Below are 27,946 nucleotides of genomic sequence, written 5' to 3'. Positions count from 1 at the left end.
TAAAAGGAATGCAAAAACCTGTACATTTTTTTAGCTATAGTTTTATAATTTATAAAAACGATGGTTACTTCGTCTTTACCAAATTCTTGTACAAATAAGCCGTAATGTTACCATTTGGAACAGACAAACAGACAGTTTCATACGAACATGTACTTCATTCAGGACGGATCGAGGAACAAATAAAGAATTTATTTTATTTGAAATTCATTGCTTCATTTCATTTGAATTTTGGGTAGCTGCAGGTGTGAAGCGCCCGGTCTGAAAAAATCGGATGAATGACGTGAAAGTTACTGCAAGAGTTCTTTGGGTGATAAGAAGTTGCAATTTGGCGCCAAAAAAACTTACACTAGCTTTTGATTAATTAAACGAAATTTATCTCAATTTTTTTTCCAGACCTGGAGCTACAAACCTGCAGCTAAGTTTTAGGGCAATCTGCTCGGTGATTTGACCTAGCTTCTCAAGGAAGTACTACATTCTGTGTACAACTCGCAGTTACCTTGAAACTAAAAAAGATATGCGTTGCACTCTTCGCTTTATGATTCAACAATAAACACTGAAAACTTGGTAATGAATTTATTTGGCACTTATATTGCACTTGAGTAAGACTAAAACCGGCAAGTGGTCCCCTCTCTGTAGACAGATACGGCGGTCGGCTCTTGGTTAAATCATCCCGTTCTATAGGCTTCTTTGTAAAGTTCGACCCAATAAAACTGTATTAGGCATGAGATTTATATCCTTGATTATATAAAGGTCAAGGTTGAAGTTACGGTCATGACGTTTTTAATAGATCATAGCTTTTCTTACCCGTGAAGAAACAAAAATCATTTAGGTCGATAGGAACCTTTATATTTTCCGCTAAATGATGATGAGGAGGAGGAGGAGGAGGAAGAAGATGATGATGATGAAAATGATAATTACATGTCAGATGATGATGATGATGAAAATGATGAAAGAGGACATGATCTACATGTACCTTACAATAAAATATTAATTACTGTGGAATCATTAAATTTCGTGGGGGACAATTTTCGTGGATGGCTTAAATTTTAAAATTAAATTAAATTTTAAAAGGAAATATGCCTTTATTACCCTAATTTATCAATTCATGGAGGATGTAATTTCGTGGATGAGAGGTACCTACGAATTCCACGAAAATTGAGCCACCACGAAATCTAATGATTCCACAGTAGTCCTTAGCTAATCACTGCTTGTTGATGTAAATTGTAGCACAACTACATGTACCTTAAATTAAACTTGCAAGTTTGGTACAGTTACATGGCTTTTTGTTTAAATCCTGATTTTTTTGTATTGAGTATATTTTTCAGTTTCTTTGTCTTTTTCCAGTGGCAAAACTTGCCGAGGTAGCATAATTTATATAGTTTTTTCAATAATGGTTCTGGTACCACGCATACTTGGTAATAATCATACTAAGTATTGTGTATGAAGAACTATCTGATTAATTTCGTCTTTGACTAGATATGGATTCTTGTAAATATTAGTGATTGAAACTGACGAATATTGTAACTAACTATACATGATTATATACAAATTCAGGCAGACGAAGAAGATACCGTGGTATCATTAAGATTATCATAGGTTTCAGGATTTGGAAACGGGGGAACCTTAGAGCATTGTTCGCCATTATGGAGCATACAGTCATGCTGCGGCAGAGCCCCGGATGAGGAAAAGGGGCCCCCCGTGACTCCATTTGAACAATTCGTGTGCGTCACCATTTCAAAAGAGTTTTTGGTGACGGGCGAGTTTTTACCGTTCAGAAGAGTTTTGGATTTTTGAACGATTGCGTAATAGTCATTATTTATCTGAACATGCGGCACACCTCCGTCTGCATCGACAAACACCTCGTTGTCTTGGTGACCGTTCGGTAAAGTCTTCTCCAGTTCTGTTGATAAATCTGACCAGCCAGGCGGTAAAATACTGGCGACGGCAATTTCCGCCGAGCACCGTGCGCTGTATCGTTTTCCGCCGACCATATCCGCCCCAACTCCGTCGTCAAAATCCAAACTATCGTAAGAAGCGTAGGGATCTTTTTTCTTCCGCGGAACAACTTCCGTTAACGTTGTTCCGCCTGCATTAACATCCGGTCTAATTTCATTGTATATTCCGTCATATGAACTCTTATTGTGAACTGCAGAATAATGGTTGTTAGCTTTATTTGAATGAGTATTTTCATGATTATCTCCGAGTAATATTCGAGTGTCATCGTTCACTTCTCTCTGTTTGGATGAGCCCACTTTCGCATTGTCTTTCGTTTCTTTAGAAATCTGATAAATACCCTTTCTGTCAATCTGCCGTGTTCTGTAAAGGTAAAAAAAAACCAAAATACAGATTCACATTCTCTAAGTTAAAAAAACTTTAAAGAAATAAAAAAAAAGGCAAAAAATTTCATCATTGTAAAAAATGAACTAGTCGGTCATTACAGAAAAAGTGATAATTAAAAGTGAATATATACCAACTTAAACACTTTCAAAAATCAATTCACTAAAAATGATTGTTCACCGTACAAGGACCTGTATTTTGAAAGGAATTTAATCGCAGATAACCCAATATCTTTGAAATGCTATCAAATTTCCCACCTCAAGCAAAACCCCCACACCTGCATTTAACTATTCCAGTCATCAAATCTTATGACTATGTACAGCATTCCGAAATAAGCATGATTCATCAATCTTCTATTGTTGCGATAGCATTGCAAAATGTTTTCATTAAAGTCCGTTTAAAGTCTATTTAAAAATGATTCATTCAAGTCTTATTTCAAAGGGAGATAAGTAATTTAAAGTTAGTCAGACTGATTCATAGAATATATAAAAGATAGGTTTAAGAGTTGTCCAACTTTGCCATGCTGTTTCCTAGATACATGGGAATTTCAGATTAAATAAATCATTTTGTCTTTCCCTGTGTTGGAATTTTTATTGATATTATTAGATTTTAATCGTTATCAATGTTTATTCCGTTGTATTTACTCAGAGAAACATGAGTCACCAAAGAGGAAGAATGAATTTTATTTATATTTGGCAAAACTTTGAAAAAAAATAATAATCATTACAAACCTTCGATAAAATCACAGATTATTTATTGACTTTTGCAACCAGTATATCTCAGCTTGTATCCCATTTTTTCATGGTTACATATTTTACCTCTGAATTAAATTTTACTTAAAGTTTAAACCCTTATAATTATTCATGGTTATTTTTTTTTAAATGTAAGCATCTAAATTTATTCATCTGTTGAAAAGCAAATGTATAAATTGCAACACCCATTATAATTCGGATGACAACAAACATCGATCTGATTCTCTGAAGCTCTTTGAGAATGACGCCATTAGCATGCAGTGCTCTACGCCCTTGTTAGTCAAAACCAGGTTATTGAATCAGTGACTATGTAAATCATAATGTGTAAATTCTCCAGCTACATCAGTAACCAACACAATGAGAAATTATGTGAAATAAAAATCAAATGTAAATAAAATCAAATTTAAAATCACAACTATCAAATAAATCTATTTGTAAAAATGTTAAATCGTTTTAAAAGTGCCGACTTTTTTCCCTATCTTATTTACGTTAAAATACATTAATGCACTGTCAGTGAATAAAAATGAAACATTCATTATCAACCATGAAAAGAAATAATTGTTTTTAAATATATTATTTTTTTGGATCGTTAAAATGGGTATCATAATGGCACCGATTGGGAAGAGAACAAATTTTGTTTGTAAAATTTACATATTAATCAATAAGTGATACCATAAAATCGATATGATTATAACTACCAGGGCTTTTGGGGCCCTTAAGTCAAAGCCCCGTCTAAATGTTTGACTAAAAATTATATGAGTATTAATATACAGTGATGTATGAATTTAGACTTACTTGTAACACACAAGGCAGATGGAGATGATCAGAATAAAGGCAAGGACAAACAGAAGGAAATTGATCATGACGATTTCTGTAAAAAAAAAAGTATACCCTCACTTGATACATGTACATTTATTAAATATTTTTTAATAGAATCTATGACATATAATTGGGTTTGAGCAGCACGCCAATTTTCCACCCCTCTACCATACATTCATGTGTATTAAAAAGTTAAAGAATTAGCGGTTTAACAATGCCGGAGAGTTTTTTGTATGTTTAGTGCCAAGTTACCATTTTTGAGCCCGTCTAAGGTGCAAATTTCCAAAACCTTCGCACTTACAAAATAAATGTAAGTCTAATAATTATCCGACACAGTATTAGAAGCTGAATTGCAGCCTCTGGGGCTTATTAAGTTTTTTGCAATTCTAAGTATCAGGACCATACTGCATATAGCGTGTTTTAAAAATTAAAACACAAAAAATGTTTTTCCATTCGATTGTCTATCATTAAACTGGAAAAACTTATACTCACTAAGAATAAATGAAAATTTCCTGGGATTAAGGGGGTACTCCATAACGGTTCCATTTCCTGTAAATACGAATATTTATTGATTAATTAAACAATAAAGATAACTTTAACAATGAACGAATTCGTATAATTTCTAGAACTAATTCAAAAGAACATTAATTTTCTAAGATATTAACCCATTCAGTAGAGATGGTTCATTCAATTAATATGATCTGTATAAAGAAAATATCCACACACAAAATTGCCAAAAGAAGACAAAAATTAATTAACTATAAAACTTCAGCTAAAAAAAATTAGACGTACCCGATTTCCCATCATCTGACGTCAAATAGCCGCCATCTTTGATTTCTTTTGAAGATGCAATAAGGCCACTTCCGGTGGACCCACAAGGAAGGATGTACGGAGCAAAGGACGGTCCTTTCACGTCATACCCAATAACTACAGTCAGAGAAAGAAGTAGAAAAAATAAAATATATTCTTTGAATTTAAAAATCATACGCTTTTTCAAATTTTAAATTAAGTTGAGTTGTGAGTTGAAGAGGTTTGCCATTACATGTGTTCATATTCAAGATAAAAAACAAAATTTCTGAATCAAATAAATGATTCATTGTTATGTATCCACAAATTAAAAAAGCAGCTGAATATTGAAAGTTATGATTCCGCGAATTTTGGATGCCGGGATGACAATGTCATTCCGCTGCTAGTCAAAACATAGCAAAAGTATTAACAATTCCAAGACTTACAACATTATGGAGTATGGTCATGTAATTTTATTCTATGGCGTTTTTGAAAGCGTTGCCATGTTGTAAATTTTGAATTAACCGGATGGCAGTAAATACAAAATTTTACAACATCACTCATGACAGCATTACTGATTGGTTAATTTACCTTCATATGACACAAGGAATCGGTTGCCCCTATCCTCGCCCTTATAGTAGGAATAACTCTGAACTCTGACGTCACCACACGACTGGCGGGCAATATTGACATTGTGAGTTTGACAAAAGTACTCAGCAACGTCGGTCATGGTTCGGCAGTCTTTATAATGCACGTGCAGAAATTTGGCAGAGCAGTCGTTCCCATCCGTTTCCTCGCGAGAGTAGGACATGTGAACCGTGACGTCAATTCTCTTTCCAAGACCAAGAGCTATGGTCCATACGCATCCATCGGGATTCCCATCCGGATTCTGCGGGAATCCGGGACTCTTTATGACTCCGAATCTGGCTGGGAGTTTTTGTGTTATCCCCGTGCATGTTCCGTGTACCTCAGAATCTTAAAAAAAAATGGGGGAAGCTATTCAGTGTATGAAATTAAGAACCAAGGGTTTGCTACATGCGCAAACTTAATTTTTCCGAGCAATCAATATACTGTCTTCCTAGTAATTAAATCCCCTTGCCTACATCGTGTCAGCTTCCATATTCATGACAAGTGCAAAGGTAGAGAAGCAAAGTTACACAAGTTTTCGTTGGGCTGATACTGTGTTTCAACATCTTAATTTAATTAATTTTATTTTACATTTTATTTTGAAATTAAAATCTAATGATGACAAAAAGACATTCATACAGGCAAGGCGACTAAAAAATGGATCGACCTTTTATCCCATATCCGTGTAATTGTTGTAAAAGCCATTTTGAATAAACAATGTTAAAGAATCGATGTTATCAATATTAATTGAGCAAATGGTTCGTGCCTTCATCAACACATGTTGTTCGGTGAATATGGAATAAGTTGACACTTATCGATACACCACACATCTGATACAGTTTCCCAGTCAATGAAATATGCATATGATATTCAATGGTAGTTGACTGTTGTAATGCCAATAGGAATATGAAATGCTAAATTGCATTTTGGAAAGAATGTACTGTATATTAAAGTGTGTATTATAGCACTTAAGAATAAAGCAGTCTGTCTTGTTTTGAAAATTCGCGTATTACTATTACTACTTAATAAGATATGCAAATTGAATTGGTTTGCATCGTGATTTTTAAATTCATTGTAAATCAACAGCCATAAAGGTGACCTCTACCAAACATCAACTGGAATGTCGATGTCTCTCAAGGTCAAACGAAACCCAAGATCTCAAGGACAAACAAAATTCCAACCCAGCGCCCCAAATTATGTACATTGCACACGTGCAGTTTAACAATCGTCAACATAATTATTGGTTTTTACAAGACACAGTATATGATAATAAGTTTTCTCCAGGAATCGCGGAAGGCAGAATCATAAAAGGGTCTGCTATGGCTACTTTCTATAGAGACAGGCAATTATCTACAGATTATGGAAATGACCAGTGCCGTCATCCAATTCTTAATAGGGCCTTCTGGGTAATGCGATTTTCTTCAAAATGGCTGGTTTTTAAGGTCCCTTTTTGCATTTACTGTTCATATTAACGCAATCAATCGACTTTTTCCTTTTATTAGCACTATTTCCACTGTTCGTCATTGTACGTTGCCAATCTCCATTTGTTTATCATCTATATATGAATTATCGTATTCTATATGGTTTCTCAATGTAGATAAACGTAATTATATCTTTTTGCTTGTGTACTCCATCAGCATAAGTCTTTGCTGAAATTACTAAGGCAGAATATTTCTTTTTAGCTAATGCTGTCTTTAATATTATAAAGGGAGATTGAACGTTTTTTCGTTGCTTCAAATTACAGTGTATTTGGCAAATTTAATTATAATTGCAGCTTTTACGAAATTGTTAAGCTTCAATCAAATTAATCACATCTGAATAAATCTAATTTTCTCTCAGCAAAAAATGAACCCAGCTAGTTTTAAAAATCTTATGCAACTGGTAAATGTATGGATTTAAAAAATACTATGCTTTGCTGAAATTTTTATTCAAAATTAATTACTTTAAAAATTAAATCACTTATATTCCAAACTCCACATTATGGTTACATATAAATATATTTATAAATGATAAGGGAAACATTTTTTATCAAAGTAATTTATAGTATAACGATTTCGATTGGTTTATAGATGAGTATACGAGATTAAGTGTACTTGTACGGAACAGGTAGTTTACCTGTGTCCAGGTATTAGGGAATTAAAGTCATTCGAGGTTTCGCTGCTTTACATGCAACAGCCCCACCCCCTCCCCTCCCTTTACATTTACTATATACATATATCTAATGTTTTATTTTTTTTATATTGTAGAATGTTGATTATGAAACCAGAAGATAATGAATGTACTTGTTGATGTAAAAATTTTAACTTAAGTCTGTTGGCACAGACGCAGGCGACCAGTTCCTACATATGTGTTTGAGTTTTTAATTTATTAATGATTTATATTCACTTGAACTGGTGAATAAGAGCATAAATGAGAGATAGTCAAAGTCCTTTCAAATTAAGCGCGCGTAGCAATTTTAGATTTCATGACGTAAGACTCTTCATATTTGGGGAAAGTTTCAGAATCTGATTACACTATAATACTTAATTCTTTGGAATGCTCATTATAAACTAGATCATCTGAATCAAACTTACTTTGAACACATATATAATCAACAAGGACGAACGACCGGTTACGACACACATTGTCCAATCCCAGAATCCTCAAACCGGAAGCTCCGCATTGCTGTTTCCCTTCACAGGTAGGGTAAATAATATAGTTTAGGTTCCAGGGACAGCGTTGGTCATCATCTGGCCCACATTTCATCCTGGTCACGTGAATCGTGGACCCCAGGGGACATAGTAAATCTCTGGCCTCCTCACTGCAGAGGTTTGTTCTACACTGAGGCGTATTTTCTACTGTAAAGAACCAAACTTTTATATCAAAATTGACACACTTGTTGTTTGCTGGTAAGATCGTGTTTTGTAATTTGGTTATCTCTAAATGAATGATTGATTGATTGAGAATTGTCTTTGGATGTTATAAGTAATCTTTCGGCAATAGTGGTTTACAAAATTGTTGACGTTATATACAGCGTATATAATTAAAGATAATTGGAATTTCTCCCTTAGGGAATAAGCTTCACTTGGACCAAAGCCATTTTCAACATTGACATATTTTAATATTTTTCAAGATATAAGATTATATATTGAAAGATTGTTTATAAACAAACTCAGTCAAATGAATAAATATACCAGATTCGCAAGAGAAATCAACCACAACCGTTCTGCGTGGCTGGTCCTGACAGTAGGTCCATAGCTGCTGCCGGAGTCCGAAACTCTCGCATGAACTTTGACCTTCGCAGATCGAGACAATTCGGTCTTTCTCGGGACAGGTGTAGTTGTTGGGCATGCAGACGACATCCTTAATTTTTAGCACCGACTTGGAATCACATTTCAAAAACTTTCCGCTGTTTTCGCAGACATCCGTTCTTTTGACTTGATCACCTATGACAGAGAAAGAATTGGAATATGCAAATGAAGGCAGCTGTAACACAAGGGTCTGTTATATTTCTGAACATGAAGCGTTTTACAGAACAAAGCACTTGCTTCTTCTTCTTTTTCTTGTGTTTCTAACATCTCGCAAAACAGGGTGGGTCTTCCAAGTTAATAATTAAGCGACGCAATTTGCGAAGTAAAAAAAAATCAATGGCAGTTGATATAAGATATCACCATTTGTTATGTTGATTTTTGTTTTAGCTGCTAAATCTGACAAGATGGCAAAATAAAGAAAGAAAAAAGATAAACTTTCACTAAGTATGTGTTTAAGCAATTGAAAACATAGGGCATTTAAAAAGCTAAAGATTGATTTACATGTAGATGTAGGTAGGTACCGATAAATGTATTCAAAATTGAACTGAAACCTACTTACATAACCTAACATAGCAGTTAAATTGTCACACATCTTTAACTATTTTTATATAATCTGTGTACATGTACCAAAAACATTTTTCTGCGTAAATTCATCCAGCAAGACTCTAAAATGATCTTTTTTTTACCATAAAGGATTTATGATCAAATCTATTCACGGGAGGTCTAGAGGAGACATAACAAATTATAACAGGGCTCCACGAAACCTCTCAGCTTTATTTAGTCTGGACGCCCAGTCATGCCCTAACTAAAGTCGTCAGCTTCACGAAAAAGTGCGAAAAAGGGAGGGAAAAAAGAACTTAAAAAACACATCGTCCAATGTGTGGCAATAATAACAACTTAGCACCCGGTCCCTATCCCCTGGGAATCAAAATGTCATTTTTATAAAACTTGCTGACTGTAACTGGTTATCCTTTTATGGATTTGCATCGATTGGACAACCCAGGGGATTACCCAGAATTCCTCACAACTTCCCTTTTTATTGCGTTTGGTTCGAGTTTTTTTTTAAGCCTTCAGGGAGGAGAACGTCGTTTATACAGACTTGTTTTAGTGAGCCGGGGTTTCTCCACTGTCAATTAATTACAGTATGTACTAACAAACACTGCAATTGTGTTAGTTCTCTTGTTTATGGGGGGTAACGTTGTTTGTTCGGTCTCTGGTGTATTGGAGTCTACATCAGACAATATATGTACTTGCACTAAGAGATTGGCTTTTCTCCCCTCTTTCCACAAACTCATGAATAAAAGTAGTCTAATATCATATTACGATACATAATGTAAATTGTTTAATCAATCAATTATTCATTTATCGACTGAAAACAAAATCTATAACAATTTGATATTTTCCCCATCCTCTTCTCACATTCAAGAATACATTGGTCATAATTTTTACAGATCATTAATTAATAATAACCTTTGTGTCTAGTATAAACATGCAATGAAGTGCAATATAATTTGATTTATCAAATTGAACCAGATCCAAAACTTATTCAACCTATGCCCGTTCTTTGCACTGTTACTTAATGGACTCTTTGGGGGTAGTTTTCGGTGTTTTCTTTACGCGTAATCTGAAAAGGGGAAAGGCCGGGGGTCCACCATTGCCGAGTTAATTCATTATCGGTTAGATTACCCATGAATATAACGTTAAGCTAACACAAATATGGGTAATTACGAGGCATGGGTCTCCGTTGTGGTTCATTCCAGGTTACTGACCATATAATGATGATATATAACATAACTTCGGCCATTAAGAGGGCTGGGCGGTAATGGCCATTTTTTATACACTTTATTGTTCTCCTTTAAAAGGAGAGCTCTGTTTAAATTTAAATTTAAAGAATCAAAATTCAAAACTAGAAAATAAATCATTTCTTTACTAAATAATGACCAGAGTATACCGTATAATCTATAATTCATATTTTTTAAATCTAAACTAAATGAACGCCAATTTGTTGACCATTCAGCGTCCGTATGTCAGATGCAACTAGTTCCCATTATTTTCAATTTTTTCCATCTCCACGAAGTTAAATATTTTCATGTTATATGATATTCCTCTATATGAAAAATACTTTCGATTGAAAATATATTAGTTACTATGAATTTTTATATGTGAAGTATTTTATAGCATTTTTCGTGCTATTATATGAATCATTCAAAATGTTGTACATGTAACTCTAAAAAAAAAGCCTGATGATGCACCCAGAATATTTGGGTATTTAGGTTTAACTCCAAATAGAAAAGGAATAATATATCAAGAAAAGTCATTTTAAATTTAGGAACGTCTTCGTGTGTCGACACCGAATTTCTACGCTCAATCACACAAATCACAGTTTTCCCCATACAAGTTTGGTCGATTACTATTATATATACCATAATATATATTATGTCAGCTCCAACAGCTAGAGGTGGTTAATCTGACCTATAAACTGTTATAATTAAACCACTGTTAGGGATTTTTATCAATGGGCCGACCGACCCACACACATATACTATTAACAAAAATTCTTCTATTAAACCACAATTTATGGAGCGTGGAAGTGTCCTTCCACTGGCGACTTCCTATTGTCAGTTTAACCTTCACAGAAGCATGCCTATACCCTTCGTTTCAATGGAAGACACCGTAGGATGTTCTGGGTATTTTAAATTCTACCTATTGAAATAAGAGAGAAAGAGGTGAGGAGGTCAACATTCAACGCATTTATGAAATTTTATAATCCGGAGTTTTTTAAACTTTAATACAATCCAAGCATGTCCAAAGTTAAAAAGGACCGTCATTTGTATACGTATATGTAGGTAATATAATAAGGCACGGACAATTCTTCGGCAAATTCACACAACTGAGGCTATCCACCCCCCCCCCCCCCCCCACAATCTCGCCCCACCCCCAACGCCATCTCGAGTATCAATAAAAGAGTACAAATGTCCTTAGAAAGAAGGCGATATCAATGATATACGTATTATTTATTCCCATGTAGACATTGGAAGACGTGAATAATCCCTCCATCGTGTAGATACATGCGATCATGCTTAATTAAATACCACGGGCTTTTCAAAAGTGAGGCATTCTAAATATGCAGCGGCAGCTCGCTTTGTTGACATTATCCCTGTTTATCTCCTGTTGAATTGGTCCCACCTCTTATCAGGTATAAATGCTCCGGAAAAAGAATTTAACTGTGTAATAATTCACCTGTAGCGAACAGTCTCTTTGACTTCTAATTGCCCTTACTGTAATCAAATCTACGCGAGGCAATGACGTTGAAAATCTCTCTCTAACGATACGACACTATGTACTTCTTATATACTACTGAAATATACATAGGGAGGTCAATGAAACTGAAGGGAAAAATAAATAAAAATGTTTACCTTTTATCAAGAGTGGCAATGTCAACAAAAGAGTCCATAGCACACACGAATACATATCCTCCGCGTTTAGTGATCAAGTCTAGAGAGGAATAAAAAAAGGCAAATGCAGGTGAGAATTCACTCAAGCGAGAAAAAAGAAATTTAATATATTCATCCCGTTTCATAGTGTCAGTTTCATGGTGTCAATTTCGTCTTGAAATTTTTCCTCTTAAGAGCTACCAGAAACATATTGTAACAAAATACCTGCTTGTTGATATTAACTCTATCCAAGTAATTAACTTCGGCCGTAGGTATGAAATGGTTAACATTTCTGTAATATAAGTAAAATCGCCCGTTCCAAGTATATTTCCGACGGCTGTGCAACATCAAACCTATAAGGGCGGGCGTTATATAGTAAACAAGACACTGCTTTGATAAGTTTATGTATACTTTAAACTTCGCAATACATTATCCCCGCTGTAATTCTCAAGGCCTTGGCTCCGAATTAAAAACACAGTGAGAGAGAAAAGAAAAAGGTGACTCCATTAAAACGAGTCACCGGTGTAAACAAATGGCCAGCTGCCCTGGATATATTATCATTATACGTCACAGGCACACTCAAACACACGGACACTCTGTAACAGATTTCTCTAGAGGAAAAGATATATATCTCTCTCGAATAGCAGTGAGGCACTTTAGATTCTAATTGTGGATCCAGAAATGAACATTACGATTCCGGTACAATATCCGAGGGTACATCTCCTCACACTGGGAGTCGGACTCCGTGGAAATTCAATATATTCCCCCCTTCATAAATCGACAAGTAGTTTAAGCCGTATGTTTGCATAGGCCGCTGTGTCCAAGAATCTTCGGCTATTACGTCTGAAGACCAGCTATGCAAACATTTGCGCGATTTTATAATTCTTATGTCGATATTAAAGCCCCCCTTCACATTTTCAGGACTAATGCCAACATAAATTTCCAATTTTGTCCGAGATCAATTATTCATTCTTCAGGTTCCGGATCGTCAAGAAAAATAATGTTGAGCGCAACAAATAGATTATTTTATGGTGAAATCCGATTTGCTCATTTTCTCCTCACGGGGAAGATTGAACAATGCGGCTGTAAATTCTATCGTTTGAAATAGGGAAATTTGATGAATTTTATGACAACAGGCTGAGATTCTACGCAAGAAGTAGCCTAGAGGCGAAGAGTCTATTCATACTCCATCAAACTGCTTTCCGGTTTTGATTTTTGAGTGTCTATGGCAATTCATCAGTTTGATCGTTGATGCAGCAATTGCGGCAACTTGGATACTACTAAATAAACAAAAGAAAAAAATCATAAACTATCAAAGTTATTAGTCACTATCGGCCAGTGATTTAATTATTGTTTGTAATACGATGCTCACACTTTCAGTAACAAAGATGAAGTCAAGCCGCTTCATACACGAATGAAAATGGTGAAGAAATAATTGAATTTGCGATTTATCGTTCGAGAAAAATATAAGAAAAGTCCTTTGATTATGCAATGTACTTTTATCATTGCAACATTATATTCTTATTGATAAAGTCTTTTATACTACAGAATTTTTTTTTTAGATATTCGATCTTGTACATTCATGTGTGACAAAGTAATATATTTCTTGTTTAAATAAAAGGAATTTATAGATAACATGGAAGTTAGAAAGAAATAATCACCTCTGCATTTCATTTTTATTTCAAAGGAACTTATTGTAACCCTGAAATCAAGGAAATTATTCGCGATCGAGGGGCAAATGCTCGCGAATCACCGTTCAGACGGTTTACTTTGAAAATAATATCTATAGTTTGCAAGCGCAAATTTTTAAATTTGCATAGTTTCGAGTACTGAGAAACTATTATTTCGTTAAAAAAGTTATTTACACATCCACATCAAAACCGTAAACGCAAGAACTACATGTATTATAGAGCTTCTATTTTTATTTACAAATTCAGAGCTTTATCGAACTGTGGGAAGATAACGCCTCTCAAACGATCCCGTTACATATCCCAATGGACGCGAAGACACTAATGTCCGGAACACCTAGAGCGTAAAAACTCATTTGCCGATTCATTACCTTTCCCTTCTGCAAGCTCAAGTACATCGATTCCCGGAACCGCGTCATATTTCTTATAAAAATGGCCATCTGCGCACACCGGAAACGATCGACTGGTGAGGAAGACATTGCAGGGTATTGTAATTACTCGAATTGGTGTCAATTATCGTTTATTGATTACACTTTCGTGACAAAAATAGAGAATATGCAATGAAAATGAAATATTTATGGTAAGCTTACCAAGAAAAGATATTTTGCTGTCAATTTTAGACGCAGACTATGACTGTATGAGGCTTTGACGTGGTGAGGGTATATGGACTTTCGAAAATATATTTGCAGACGACAGAAATAACATTGGTTTGTTATTAAAAATAAGTACTGATAAAATAATATTTTCATTGGAGCATTAAAGAGTAATAAAGGTTGATCTATTATAAAAAGGGCTGTGAAAACATAATTACATAGAATGCCAAAAAGTCCTGTTGTGTTGAACATACAATACTGGATTTACGTATTGACAAATTATGAAGAAAGATCTAAATAGAGAATCAAATAAAATATGGCTTGGGGAAACAGTGTGTTTTATCAAAATCCAGCCTATAGTTTGTACTACATGCATGCCAAACAAGACATAGTTACACAGGGGTTTAGAAAGGGAAGGGAAAAAAAAACGTCGATGAGGAAATATTTGTACAAAGCATTTGATTGCAAAAACGCGGCCTGAACATACTTGCTGTTGCTTTAATAATTAAAACAATAATTGAATCTGACTCGTTGAAGAATTAGACAGATGAGACCGACCAGTCATGGTCTAAAAATAGCACGGCTTGTCTCATGATCAGTTGTCTTACGCAATAAAGGTTCAGAAATCAACGTTTGACAACGTCGGCAACATTTACATGACATGCAAAAATGAAATTTGGCCTTTGAAATGTGTCTGGTATGGTCCTTTTAATAAAATGAGAGAGAGAGAGAGAGAGAGAGAGAGAGACAGATGGGCAGACAGACAGATATGTTTCATTCGACGAACACTGACCTTAGAAAATGTTGTTGATAATTTGATCTTTAAATTCAAATTGTTCTAAGAAGCATTTAAATTAAAAACGGTTTTGGTAATTATAATATAGTTGTCCAGGAATTTAACAAATCCATGGAAAAAAGATGCCCACGAATATTAATGGAACATGAATCCACAGTCTGCAACATATCAGACAGTGTTAGTGTCATGTACAAATTTAGATTATTGATAATCAAAATTTGTACATGACAAAATAACGAGAGAGAGAGAGAGAGAGAGAGAGAGAGAGAGAGAGAGAGAATAATGAACTCACCAACATCATAGTAAACGATTTTCTTCACTCTACTCGCCAGTACATGCATTAATTCCGTGATGAAATAAACAATAACTGACGAGGAGACAGGGGGAGAAAATTAGGCCCAAAAGTGATCAAGTAATTGTTCGACAAGATGGTGATTAAATGAACGTAATCAAATCCAATAAAGACTTTTAAACGTCCCTTGATAGACAGCAAGGCTCGCGTCGGGGTTGGAACGTCCGGCAAGGTTATTAGACGATCGAAAATTCCTCTTGTAAAGGTCCTATTATATGACGGCGCTTTGTGAGGGGAATTATTAGATAATTAATAATAAAGCTCCAATTTCTAAAGTTCAGGGCTATGACGGTTATTAAGAGCCGTAGTAAGCTTTGCTATAGTTCAATCGTATTTTGCGCTTGTTATGCAACGCATAATGTCACAAATATGATTGAGATAAAATGGAGCATGTTTTGGGGAGGGGGGTCTTAAGTGTTCTTTTATTGTAATTATGCTAGATATATATTGTTGAAAAACTACATTTGACCATACAGTTCATATTTTGGTGGGTTTTTTTTCAACTCAAATCAATTTATTTTCACCCAAACCGTCAACGTGACGGTACCTGAGGTACATGCTTGTATATAAAATTAATATTTACAAAATTAATGTAGACATAGATACAGAGGTACATGTACAGTACATTTTAGAGGGGGAAAAATATAGCCGAAACCGGGATTCTTATAGTGGAAAGAAAATAATTATTGTATTTTGCTCGATTGTGTTCGATGAGTATGACTGTAGCTGTGACTAGACGCCCCCCCCCCCCCCCCCCTCCCAGCGCAGTGTAGGAAACCAATAAACATTGAAACAGGATGAAAAGGTTGACAGAAATATTTTTCCCGGAAAAAAATCTTGGTTTTGGTGTCCGTAAACATTTTTTAATTTGAAACTAGGAAACATTAATACGGATAGTTTGATGGTTGAAAACAGCTTTTTATTAATATTTTGTACTTTTGTACTGTGAATATCACAAAACCTTTATGAAGTTCTCTGCATCGTTCATAAAACCGAGTGATGACGTCATTCAGTATCCGGGATTTTTTCCCACGTTTTCATTCCATGGTTCCTCCAATAAACCTCAATAAACAGGTAATCCATTTATCAGGAAGTAGTGTTTGCATTGGATTCTGGACAAATATTGTTAACTGACATTTCCAATTCTCATAACTTGCCTCACAATATAGAAGAACATCCATACAGCCTGCGTGAGTGGCATTCATAACTTGAAAGAATATCCAATAAAAAATATCTGATATTCTAATATTGCGTATGCCCGAAGTCTTGCATCTTTCAAAATACCAATTAATTAATGGAGAGCGGATACTGGCGGGGATTTTGGAAGTGTTTTTTTTTTTTTTTCACGGATCATAATTACTGTTTCTGATTTATTACAGTTAAAAGAAATAATGGTACCAAAGGACAAAAAAATCAATACAAACCTCTTATATACACGATTGTGGTGTTGCTTATACATATATTACATACAAATATATATACTTAATTGATAAACGGCATAAAACACAGGTTTTTACAAATAAGATTTAAGGTGGCTGAATGCTCGAAAAATTACCTATAAGATGGTATACTTATACAGAGCTTAAGTAAGGTTTTTAGCCATGAACTATTTTATAAAGTTACGAAAAAATCTAAAAATTTCAAGTTTAAAAGTTTGAAATTTTCATACATCTTTATACGTAGCTCTTCATTTTAAGGAGATAAATATGGTCTAAAAATTGACACAGCCATCCAGCCCTCTTAAATTCATGGTACATGTAGATGCTAGCACGATAGGAATGGACCACGCTCACTGGCTTTATACATTTACATGTAGGTCCTGTCTCGACCCGAGATCATTAATCTTTTGATTTCAGACTCACGGGCCTGTTTTAGATTTCTTTGATGAAGGTGGGGTTAATTTAATGGTTCCTGGTTCTGAAATTTTAAAGATGTAACAAAATTAAAGAAATAGTCTGCATAAGACGTCAAACAATCGGCACTCATTTGCGTGTCAAACTGTAAGATAACATTTTTTTCTTCAATTTTTTGTCAGATATGAATGATTGCAAGAGAATATTGGCTTTTTTGTTGTTGCCTGATTATACATCCGAAACTACGACTTTCAAGAAAAATGATTGATTAAAAATATGTCGCCAATTATTGCATCATGTTACACTACAATCGAAAGGCGTGTACAAATAAAGAAGCTGCTGTAATTGAAATGAGATTATTTTGCTTTTTAAAGGGTCTTACAATGTAATTGTAAAAAAAAGTTGATTCGTTTAACTATTGACATTTCAGAGCTACAACAAGTTTTGAGAAAATGTATAAACTTTTCATTCATGCTATAGGCATTGTAGTTTCAGGAGAGCATATTTTACGAATTTCTTCGGGGAAAAGCTTTGGAAGTTGAACCATATGCCATATTTGTAGCACATCTTAATTTTTTTTTTTCAGATTTGTATCAATGCAGGGATCCATATGTTTTTTTTTATGAATTTCGCATTATCTTCATCTCTCATAGAATATTTACTCTTCGGCTGCCGATGGATAGAACTTTGAGAGTTGAGGAAGTCTAACCAAATAGAACCAAGGGTTACGGTTATTATAATACCATATTTGCGCTCCGACCCTGTTCTTGCTCTTTCTGTACTACAGTAGCTGTGTATGATGTTTACTCATGTTTTCCCAAATGGATTGAGAATGAGTAATAATTTGGTTTGACTCATCTAATCTATATCGACCAGAAAACAAGGGAGTCAACGAGACTGAGGATTAATCCATTTTTCAAGGAACACGAGCCCCAACATCGGAAATATTACCATTAATCATGATGTATTGTCCTTATAACGAGGCTTTAAATGGCGGTCATAATGGTTTACACACGTTTCTTAAGTGTGTTCGAACAGTGTATAACAGTATTGTATTTCTGTTAAAACCTTTCATCGTATTTGAATTATAGGCGTATAATTACTTATGTCATTATGAAATACTTTAATTTTCCGCCCATTGTTTCACTCTTCTTTAATACCAATAAAAAGTTCTTTCCGGATTTAATTCTCATTTGCACGGAAGCAATTATGGGTATGTTGGAACGAAAAAAAAGAATTTTCAATTACACAAAGGGCATCCATCTTAATCTTAATACAAGGAATTAATTCGATTGGGTATTTTTGGAGATGATGGATGGAATATGACTAGCTAAAATTGATTAAACATTATCACGCAAGTTTGTAACTCTAGATGCATTTAAATTAAAAAAATGGGGCTTATTTTAATACCTAACGCTGTGTGAGTAAGCAAGCGTATTATTTTAGAGTTAAACCAGCTTGTAACTAAAAAAAGAAGGACAAATTTAAAACGTTTGAAAAATTTGCAAAAAAGTTTATATATATATATATATATATATGTAATATATATGCTACTTTTTAGCATGTTTTGTTAATGTGTATCGCTTTGTTATCTTAACATGTTGATTTCGTTTCGTAAGCATACCTTACTTTTGTTTTTTCAATTTATAACTTTAATAGTGAACAAACAACCTGTATATATGCTACAGTGTTACAAAAACATGGCGCGAGCCTTGTTTACAAAACGAATAATTGTGACCTCTGCATATCACTTTTAGCAGGACAACAGATATTGAAATTTTAATTGACCATTATAATTAAAGACAGCTTGCATGTAGTTTACAGAGGTAGCACTTTGACCAATAATACAGATACATGTATTTGTAAACTTTTAGCTTGAATGGTGATACTGCCGTTTTCAAGTTTTCCATGAAAATTGGTTGGAAACAAAGTTAATTTTAACGAACGCACTTTTTCATTAGCCCTATATCGCATGTTGTTTGATGGCAAGGCACTGTACCTAGCTCCAAACCATGTCAATTAAATTAAATGTTTTCACATGTAGTACGTCAAAGGCTCTCATCAAAAGCAAATTATTTTCAAAAACGAAGCGAGGGTATTACATGTAGTATCAAATTTCAAATGCAATATATCTGCATCCATGTCTCTTTTACATGTCTGTAATATGTGTTTGCTTCTTTACATCTACAGAGTGAAGTCGTTTGTTTTTTAAAAATATTGTTTTATGTAGGTTACTTTAAAAATGCTTGATTCAAAGTATATACGCCAAATTTTTTTTAAAATTTAAAGCTTTTTAGCTGAAATCCTCCCCCCCCCACATTTCCTAAACTGATCCATTTATATTCAAATTTGACAACAAAACTTTTTCCATGTATTGAGAATGAAACCAAATATGTACCTAACTCTGTTTTTGACGGCTAATTTATGTTTGTGTTGTGAATTTTTTGAAGGCTTTCTTATTGTCATGAGCTCGACTTTTTTTAGGGTATATCACATGCACACGTAGTTCGTATTCTGTTTGATATACATTAAAATAATGTTAAGTATATTATCATTCCAATTGATTCCACTTTATTCATATAAAGATGTCACCATGCATACATGTATGTCAGCCTAAGGAACTGTGATAGTATTGTCCTTTACAAAAATTTAGATTATTGAGAATCAAAATTTGTTGTCATGTACAAATTTTGATTCTCAATAATCTAAATTTTTGGAAAGGACAGTATCCTATTGTTTAAAGCCTGGAGGAGGGGGTCACTACATGCCAAAAAATTTGAATGTATCAATTTTCATTATTACTTTCAAGAAAACTCCCAGCCCTTCCCCTCTCCCCTTTATACATGTACATGAGTCCACCAAAATGGGCTTTGGTACTCAGGTGACCGTCACGGCCTGTGAACCTCCTGTTATAATTTCACATTATAAGTTTAAAACTGTCAGAAACATACGCTTACGTATATTTATTTCTTGCATTTTATTACAGAACTACAGAATTCTTGGAATGTTTCATACATATAAGCATGTACATTCATATTTATCAATTAAAACTTTGTTAATTCTGAAAGTATATGAATAGTGATACATAGTCTTATTGAAGAAGTTGGAAGAATTTAAAAAAAAATATGGACAATAAGGGGCCCTCAAGGGAAAACATGGTTGTACAATTAATTCATACATTTTAATTTTTCTCTGTATACGTTTGTAAATATCACACTAAATAAAATCATTTTAAAAAGACCTTGGACTTTCAGTAGGATGTAACAATCTATTTCTTGGGTCAAAACAATTTATAATGACGCTGGTTTCAAGCGAAATATACGCCGATGGCGTGGATTTCGCTTAAAAGCCAGACAAATCCTATTAATTTCAAAGAGCCGTGGCTGAGTGGCCTACAATGAAATAGATAGGCCTACATGACATTGCCGTTTGGTCGACACAACTACCTTAAGTCCAAGCTCTTGTTAAAATGGTTCTAAAATGAACCTAAATCAAGCAGAACATTTTAGTAACAATCTGACTCAGCATGAACAAAAACGCAAATCAAGCGTCGCATAAACACCAAAAGTGTTTGGGCATGAAATCAAAATATTCACTTCTGACATTGTATTATTTTTTTTAAAGTATATTGCTCTAGATTGTGAATGCCATGTCGTTTACGTGACGTTTACGTGAATATTGAAATATTTGAAATATCATAAAATTAAACTTCAATGTAGGAGGGGTCTATGACAATCTAAATAAAATGTTGCCAAAAACAACTTTAATATAATTATACTTGTTCTTTAGACAGAGCTGTTTATTGTAATTTGATCATGCTTCTTGGGAAAATTGATAAACATTTCAAGCTGATTTATATTTTTTAAAAAATACTTTAACCTTATAACCCCCTTTGAAGTTAAGCATTGCTAAACAAGCACATTATAGCTTGTAATCCAAATCAAGCACAGTATAGCTAGTAATCCAAATCAAGACCATTATAGCTAGTAATCCAAATCAAGACCATTATAGCTAGTAATCAAAATCAAGCACATTTTCGATTGGTACTCTCCTTACAGTGACAACCTCAAACTTAAGGTACATGTACACTAAATGCTTACAATATTTACAATTTTATCATTTATAATATAGTATTTGTGATCTATATCACTGAATTAGTAAATAAATACAAAATGTACAGATGTTTTTGATTTTTTTTAAAAAACATTTGAATTTTCAGATCAACATTAAAATCAGAGTATAATGTGATTTTAAGTCTTATTGAGCTGAAATACTGTGATGAGTCCTCGGTGGTTCCCCACCCACAACGTGGATTGATAAAGAGACATGGACCATGGAATTGTTACATCATTTTCTGTCAGTAGGTACTGCACGAACTCACCGTCAGGACTCAGGAGATGAACACAGCTATTACTAGAGTCACTTACAATGAGGTTACAGTGTGAGTCACAAACTACATCAACTGGACTAAACGGGGCTGTCAGTTTCTGTCCTCTGTAAACTAACTTCAAAGATCCAGAGAAGGATAGAACCACCAGTTCACCGGTAGATTCACTGGTCTTATTCACCACACAGATATCGGTGTTACCGTTCTGTTTGACTCTACATGGTCCAATAAACAGCCTAATCTTACCGTCCTCCCGGTACTCGTACTCACGGATGACGTCACCGGTCAGTGTCACGTGTCTGACCAGACGTCTGCTTTTTGTGTCAAGTTGAAATAGTCCTGGCGCCATATCACCAAGAGTGACCAGTAGTCCTCCCTCTGTTGCTTGACAGACTCCCACTGGCACCAGTGGACCTGTACTGAATATTGTAGAGACTGAGCCCGACGCAGACAGACGGACAATGGAGTCGTTGCCAAAGTCTGTTACATACACATCACCACTGTCTGCTACACATACATCGTTTACATTGATATTGAATTTTATTTTTTCCTTATTTTTTATGTTAATTAATTCGAAATATTCTGATCTACTTTCATTCACAAAACATGTATCTTTATCGACTGCCTCCAACACTGATAAACATTCATCTCCATATTGAAATGAATCTGTCTCAGTAACACTGATGTCATCCAAATCAAACGTTTGTCCCATCATGGACTCCAGTGACCCTTCACTGATGTCCCCTTTCCTGTAACTCACCGAATAACCCCCTTTCTCCATATCACTGTCTGTATCAGACACAAGATTTATTAAGTCTCTGAGGTTGTCTATCAAACTATAGTCAGACATGGTACCGTGTTTGTCTTCCAGGAATTTCACAAGATCCTTAATTTGTTCTTTTTTCTTTTCTAAGACTAATTTTTTCTTACTTACTTCAGCATTTTTTCTTTCCAGATTTTCCCTCAGTTTAGTCTCAAGATTCTTCTTGATTTCATCAAGTTTTGACACAATTGCATCATAATGTTCCTGAAGCTTAGAGACCTCAGAATCACAACATTTTTGGTTGTGCTCCATTTGTTCGGATGCCTTCTTTATCTTTTCATCCATCATTTTCACATCTTCCTCCTTAACCTTATCCAGGGTCTTCTTTAGCTCTCTTCTCCTTTGATTTCCTGCTGTGGATATAGTTTTCCAGTCGTGATCCTTGTGGTCTGTTTTGGCACATTGTGAACAAATAAACTCATCACAGTCCTCACATGTCATGTCTAAAGTCAAATCGTGTTTTCACACATTGGAGTGTGTTCTTGAGGAGATCCAAGCGGGTATATGGTAGATATGGCCGCCATGTTTCTGTTTCGGTAAACACCTAGTAGCGACCTAACTTTGATTTTTTAATGGTAAATTTAAAGGGCGTACTACAGTTTTTATTAACAAAAAGTTTGCTGATTGAAAGGTATATAAACTGAGTACAGGTTGTATCATGCGCAGATCCAGAATTTTTTTTCCAGGATTGGGTGCACGATGAGGGATATATGAGTTTTTGGGCGGGGGGGGGGGGGGGGCACAATTTGGTAATTTTACTATATATATTTTAATGAATTTTCCAGGGGAGGGGGTACCCCTATTCCCCTCCCCTCTAGATCTGCGTATGGTTCTATTCAGTAGAACTAAATTTGATTATATTTTTTAGCAGAACTTGATTATGCATGCATGCATACAAATTAAAAAAAGAAGAACCACACCAATCTTTAACTCGGGTACCCATTTAGATTTGTTATAATTATTCAATTGTGAATTTGATGTAAAACAATTGATATATTATAATAAGATCAGTAATTATTTCAGGATTACGAAATTTTGTGTTGTATTTCTTTGATGGAATTCTTTAGACTAAAAACTTGATCGACTAGAGATCTAGTACAGTCAGTCATTTTGGATATATTAGGATTAACCTCGCGTTTTGTGTTTTGGAAATTTGAAGTGTTGTTATGCAATGTACAAAACGTCAACAAATGATACTATCCTAAAGCCACCATCACTCATATTTGTTTTGCCTCGGACTGGAATGTCTCGACGTCATTGGATGAATAGCGTCACGTGATTGCCTTATAAATTTCTTTAGACGGCGAGCGTCAGAATTTATTCGGCAACATGGCGGACGTAACAGTATTTAAGCTGATTTTTTACACAAATGTTCAACCAAACCTTTGATTTTTAAGCCCCAAAATATTTAGATTGACCCCCCTTTGCCCGTGACGAAATATTATGATCCTACAATATGGCATCCAGGTTTGCACAGACGACTGACGAAAAAGGTAAAAAATGAGAGAATTAAGCTATGAATTTTAATATTATGTATTATCTTCTGTTTGTTTACATATAAAACTTTAGGTCCTCGACAAATCAAAACACTTATTAGGTTTGTTTCTGACTGTGTACAGAAATTTGTGGGGTCGGTAAAGTCCATAGAAGGCGAGGCGGAGTAATAATGTTATGATCTATAGAACTTAAAGAGGATATATCATACATGAATAAGATAATTCAAATTGTTATTCAAATGATTATATGTACTCGCTGATCTTGGTGGAGGAAACGCTGTTCAGTGTAATAGTTCTAATCATTGAAGAAAAATGGCAACGCGGGGGGGTTAACCCTCTTGCTGCGACGTTAACATACAAATTGATAACGTCACTGCAACAATTACTAGCAAACGGCGACATAAAATTTTGCGGGAATAATTTTACACCGTGGCTCGATTGCGTTACACAAAGTGCCCGTTACATCCATATCTTATATTTTATTTTTTTATTTTATAAATTTTTACCACGAACGAGAGAGAGAGAGAGAGAGAGAGAGAGAGAGAGAGAGAGAGAGAGAGAGAGAGAGAGAGAGCATATCGTTGAATTATTTTAATTCTATGATTTTGTGGAATACAGAAATTATGTAACATACATGTATTTATAAGAAATAAACATCACGAGATCAGATATTAGACTTTATTTACGTAATGCGTTCTTTACGTAAGCGATAAGAACGCTTCCTTGAATACAGGACTTTAAAAAAAATTGATCTTCCCTGTAGCTCATCTATATAAAATTTTTAAAAATGAAATTTCTTACTAGAAAAACTAGATAAAATGAAAGTTTTAATAGCGATGATATGCACACATTCTTTAATCATTTCTCTATTTCAGTAAGGTTTCCAATTGCCTTCATGATTGTATCAAAATGATTTGTATCTTTACAACCTGAAGTGATTTTGGGGAAACAAATCTTTTGATGATGTAATTCTGCCTCAAACCCGATGATTTCTAAAATTGCATCATCAAAAGAAAAAAAAATCTCGGAAGAGATTTCGAATTTGGCCCATAACACCCAAAGGAATTCATTCTGATAATTCTTTGAGAAAAAAAAAACTTGAATGTAAATCAGAGAATAGTTGTCGAACGCAAAGCTGTGTAATCAAATTACTAAATTCTGTTGCTTTTAAATTGCATTTGAGATGAATGTTTTTTGTAAACGATATCGAAAGAGACTCGAAAATCATTTCGTTTGCTAAGTCCCATAACTCTAAATGTTACAGCATTGATGCATACAGTCAATGCATATTTTGAAGATACCGGGTGGCAATAAATTCAATTTTTTTTACAATATGACACATATAATGTTACAATATGTATTTGTGATTAAACTCGGCGGGGTGATCGTGGTCAATTTTAGACTGTAAAAGTCTCCTTGAGAAATTTTAAAGCAAAAATTATATAATTTTTTTTACTTGATAATATTTGAGGTTATCGTGGTCAATTTTAGATACTGTATAGATTTTAAAGCAAAAATTGTGTATTTTTTCTTAACTTGATAATAATTAAGGCTATCGTGGTCAATTTTATAGACGGTATATATCTCGTTGAGGAATTTTAAAAGCAAAAATTCTGTAATTTTTTAAACTTAATAATATTTAAGGCTATCATGGTCAGCTTTAGACTATATAGATCTCCTTGAAAATGTTTAAAGCTACAATGTATTTATGTAATATTTCTTTATTTGATAACAATTTATGGCTAAAAAGTTCAAGTCTAAAAATGTACGAAAAATCTGATCGGTAATTGTTGATGACGAGGTGTCCTTGATGTGTCGAATTGCACTATGAACCGCCTAGTGATTTTTGAAGAAAAAAAAGTGACTGTTCTTTTTATTTTAATGTTACTATCGATCCATTCCTTGATTTAAAGGGGCATGGTCACGATTTTGGTCAAATTTTATTTTTCTGTTTTTATTATTTACAATGCTTTATTAAATAAATGCATTTCTAATGATCAAATGAAATTTGGGTGCCAGTCGTTGAGTTTTAGGCAAGATTCAGGGCTCGCAATTCTTCGTCGTGTAAACAAGACTCGTGCCCTGTTTTTGTTTACATAGGTTCAATATACCAGTAAAAATCTTTTTTAAACCGATTTTAAACTACATGAAAATTCGCTTAATATTTGGTTCAGCAAATCAAACAAAGTCTCACAAATATTACGTGTACTACATGTATTTATTGAATTATTACCAAGAACGCAAACGTTAGACATATTTTGAAAACAACTCCAATATGAAAAAAACACCACGTAATAGAATACATACGATTGATAATGTGATGAAAAAATGTCAAACTATTTGTGAAGTCTTCAGGCAGCCAAGAGTTGTCAAAGAAAAAAAACCAGTTACCTTTCTTGACACTTCTAAGAATGTCAGAGTTAACGCCCTTTGTACTGTACTAATATGTTCTGCCATCAGAGATCGGAGGCAGGGGTAGATAATTGGGGAAGGCGTGCAAAATTATTAGACAGGGGGTCTTAGACCAACTTATGGTCGCCCAAGAATCCTTGATGGCGGCTCAGAAGACTAGTTGACTAGGTATTTTTGAGATTCTGTTTAGCAAAGTTTTAACGTCTTTCAAGTACAGAAATTTTCCTGGAATGGAATAACCGCAACGGACATTTTGGAGTGTGTAAAATCAAAATCCTTGAGTGAAGCTACCAGTTGCTCCTGTCTTTCAGAAAAAAACGTGTTACATATCCATTTGATATTAATTTTGATTCTGTTTAAAATTTTTACTATTCAAGGCTTTCTTTGGTGCATGATTAATGTGGGTATGAAAGTAGCGACATTGCAGAAAAAAATATATACCCGCTAATGCGTGATCAGTGTTTGCTTTCACTTCAATTTTGATTTCAATTCACGCGCGGATCCAGACAATTTTCGGGGGGGGGGGGGTGGTTAATTGTGTTAAATGTATTTTAGACGACCAAATGCTTTCAAATTTTTTGAATTATTTTCATGTAAAAAATTAGCTGTTATTAATAACTTATGTAAATTCATCAATATCATTAATAAGAGAGTCAACTCTCCAGGTTGATGTGTACAGTATACACTCTTGCTTTTTGTTTAATATTGTATGTATTGTATATTTTCTCTATGTTGTTTTATACAATATGAGAATAAATAAAATGAAAATGAAATGAAATGAAAGTGTTTGCTGAGGGATAGGTTCAGAGGTCAATTTTCGATAAATTTACTCTGTGAATTTGTGGATTTAGTTAATAAGTTAAAAGTTTTCAGGGGGTGGGGGGTTCGCCCTCCTCCCCCCAGATCTTCGTATGACCTTAGTACTTAATCAATACTGATGGATAATCTGACGCATTTATCATAAGATGCAGTCGACAAAATTTGGATCTGTAGCCCTTTTCATAAAAAATCTTAAGGTTTTGCGTAAGATTTCAACTTAAGAATATCTTACGAGAAATCTTAAGTGCTTTTCACGAACGCATTCGTAACAGGTTTCACATAAGAATTTACTTACGAGTTATCCTTTCCCTAGCAACGATTTGAATTCACTGAATAATTCCTATAAAACAGGAGCAACATATGAATAAACTGACATTCTCTACAAAAGGATGCAAAACTGAAATTATTTACCACTTACATCGAGTGAAATAAATGTGATGTAGTAGAAATCAAAATATGACGTTACAATCACAATGTGTGTTTAGTGTGACGTAGGAAAATCTTACGAGAAAAATTTGCCGCAAAAATTTTTGGAGAATTTATTTGTGTATTTTTCTCAACAATAACTGCTATATAATGCAAAATAACGGTATTATCCGGCTCAAAACATTAAATTTAGCTGTTTTTCTTGTATATTTTACATAATACGATTATTATTTACAGTTTTGAAATACTTACGAGA

General features: G+C 34.2%; 2 protein-coding genes and 1 pseudogene across 4 annotated transcripts in view; all 3 read right to left on the bottom strand.

Moving 5' to 3' along the window:
• LOC128162816 (uncharacterized) overlaps positions 1 to 20,799 on the bottom strand; it is a 48,925-nt gene extending 28,126 nt beyond the window's left edge. The window contains exon 1 of the mRNA XM_052826200.1: positions 20,774 to 20,799. The gene's annotated coding sequence lies outside the window, so the exon portion shown is untranslated. The remainder of the gene's footprint in view (positions 1 to 20,773) is intronic.
• On the bottom strand, positions 559 to 15,653 carry LOC128162817 (uncharacterized). Of its 3 annotated transcripts, none has more exons than XM_052826203.1 (10): positions 15,415 to 15,653; positions 12,271 to 13,325; positions 12,028 to 12,106; positions 8,495 to 8,746; positions 7,895 to 8,155; positions 5,286 to 5,669; positions 4,701 to 4,835; positions 4,401 to 4,457; positions 3,885 to 3,960; positions 559 to 2,316 (listed from the first exon to the last, which is right to left on the bottom strand). In XM_052826203.1, the coding sequence occupies exons 3-10, from the start codon at positions 12,080 to 12,082 to the stop codon at positions 1,551 to 1,553; spliced, it is 1,986 nt and encodes a 661-aa protein (XP_052682163.1). In that variant the 5' UTR covers positions 12,083 to 12,106; positions 12,271 to 13,325; positions 15,415 to 15,653; the 3' UTR covers positions 559 to 1,550. The 3 variants fall into 3 exon arrangements, with proteins under 3 accessions (XP_052682163.1, XP_052682161.1, XP_052682162.1); XM_052826201.1 differs by having other exon boundaries at positions 7,895 to 8,158; positions 15,415 to 15,652; XM_052826202.1 differs by having other exon boundaries at positions 7,895 to 8,158; positions 12,028 to 12,108; positions 12,290 to 13,325; positions 15,415 to 15,652.
• Positions 20,800 to 21,274: 475 nt separating the features above from the next.
• On the bottom strand, positions 21,275 to 23,164 carry LOC128163717 (uncharacterized; annotated as a pseudogene).
• Positions 23,165 to 27,946: the final 4,782 nt, after the last annotated feature.

This window comes from Crassostrea angulata, chromosome 9, assembly GCF_025612915.1.
Source record: "Crassostrea angulata isolate pt1a10 chromosome 9, ASM2561291v2, whole genome shotgun sequence".
Classification (NCBI taxonomy): Eukaryota; Metazoa; Mollusca; class Bivalvia; order Ostreida; family Ostreidae; genus Magallana; species Magallana angulata.
The sequence above is the reverse complement of the archived record's forward strand: the minus strand, read 5'-3'. Positions and strand labels throughout refer to the sequence as shown.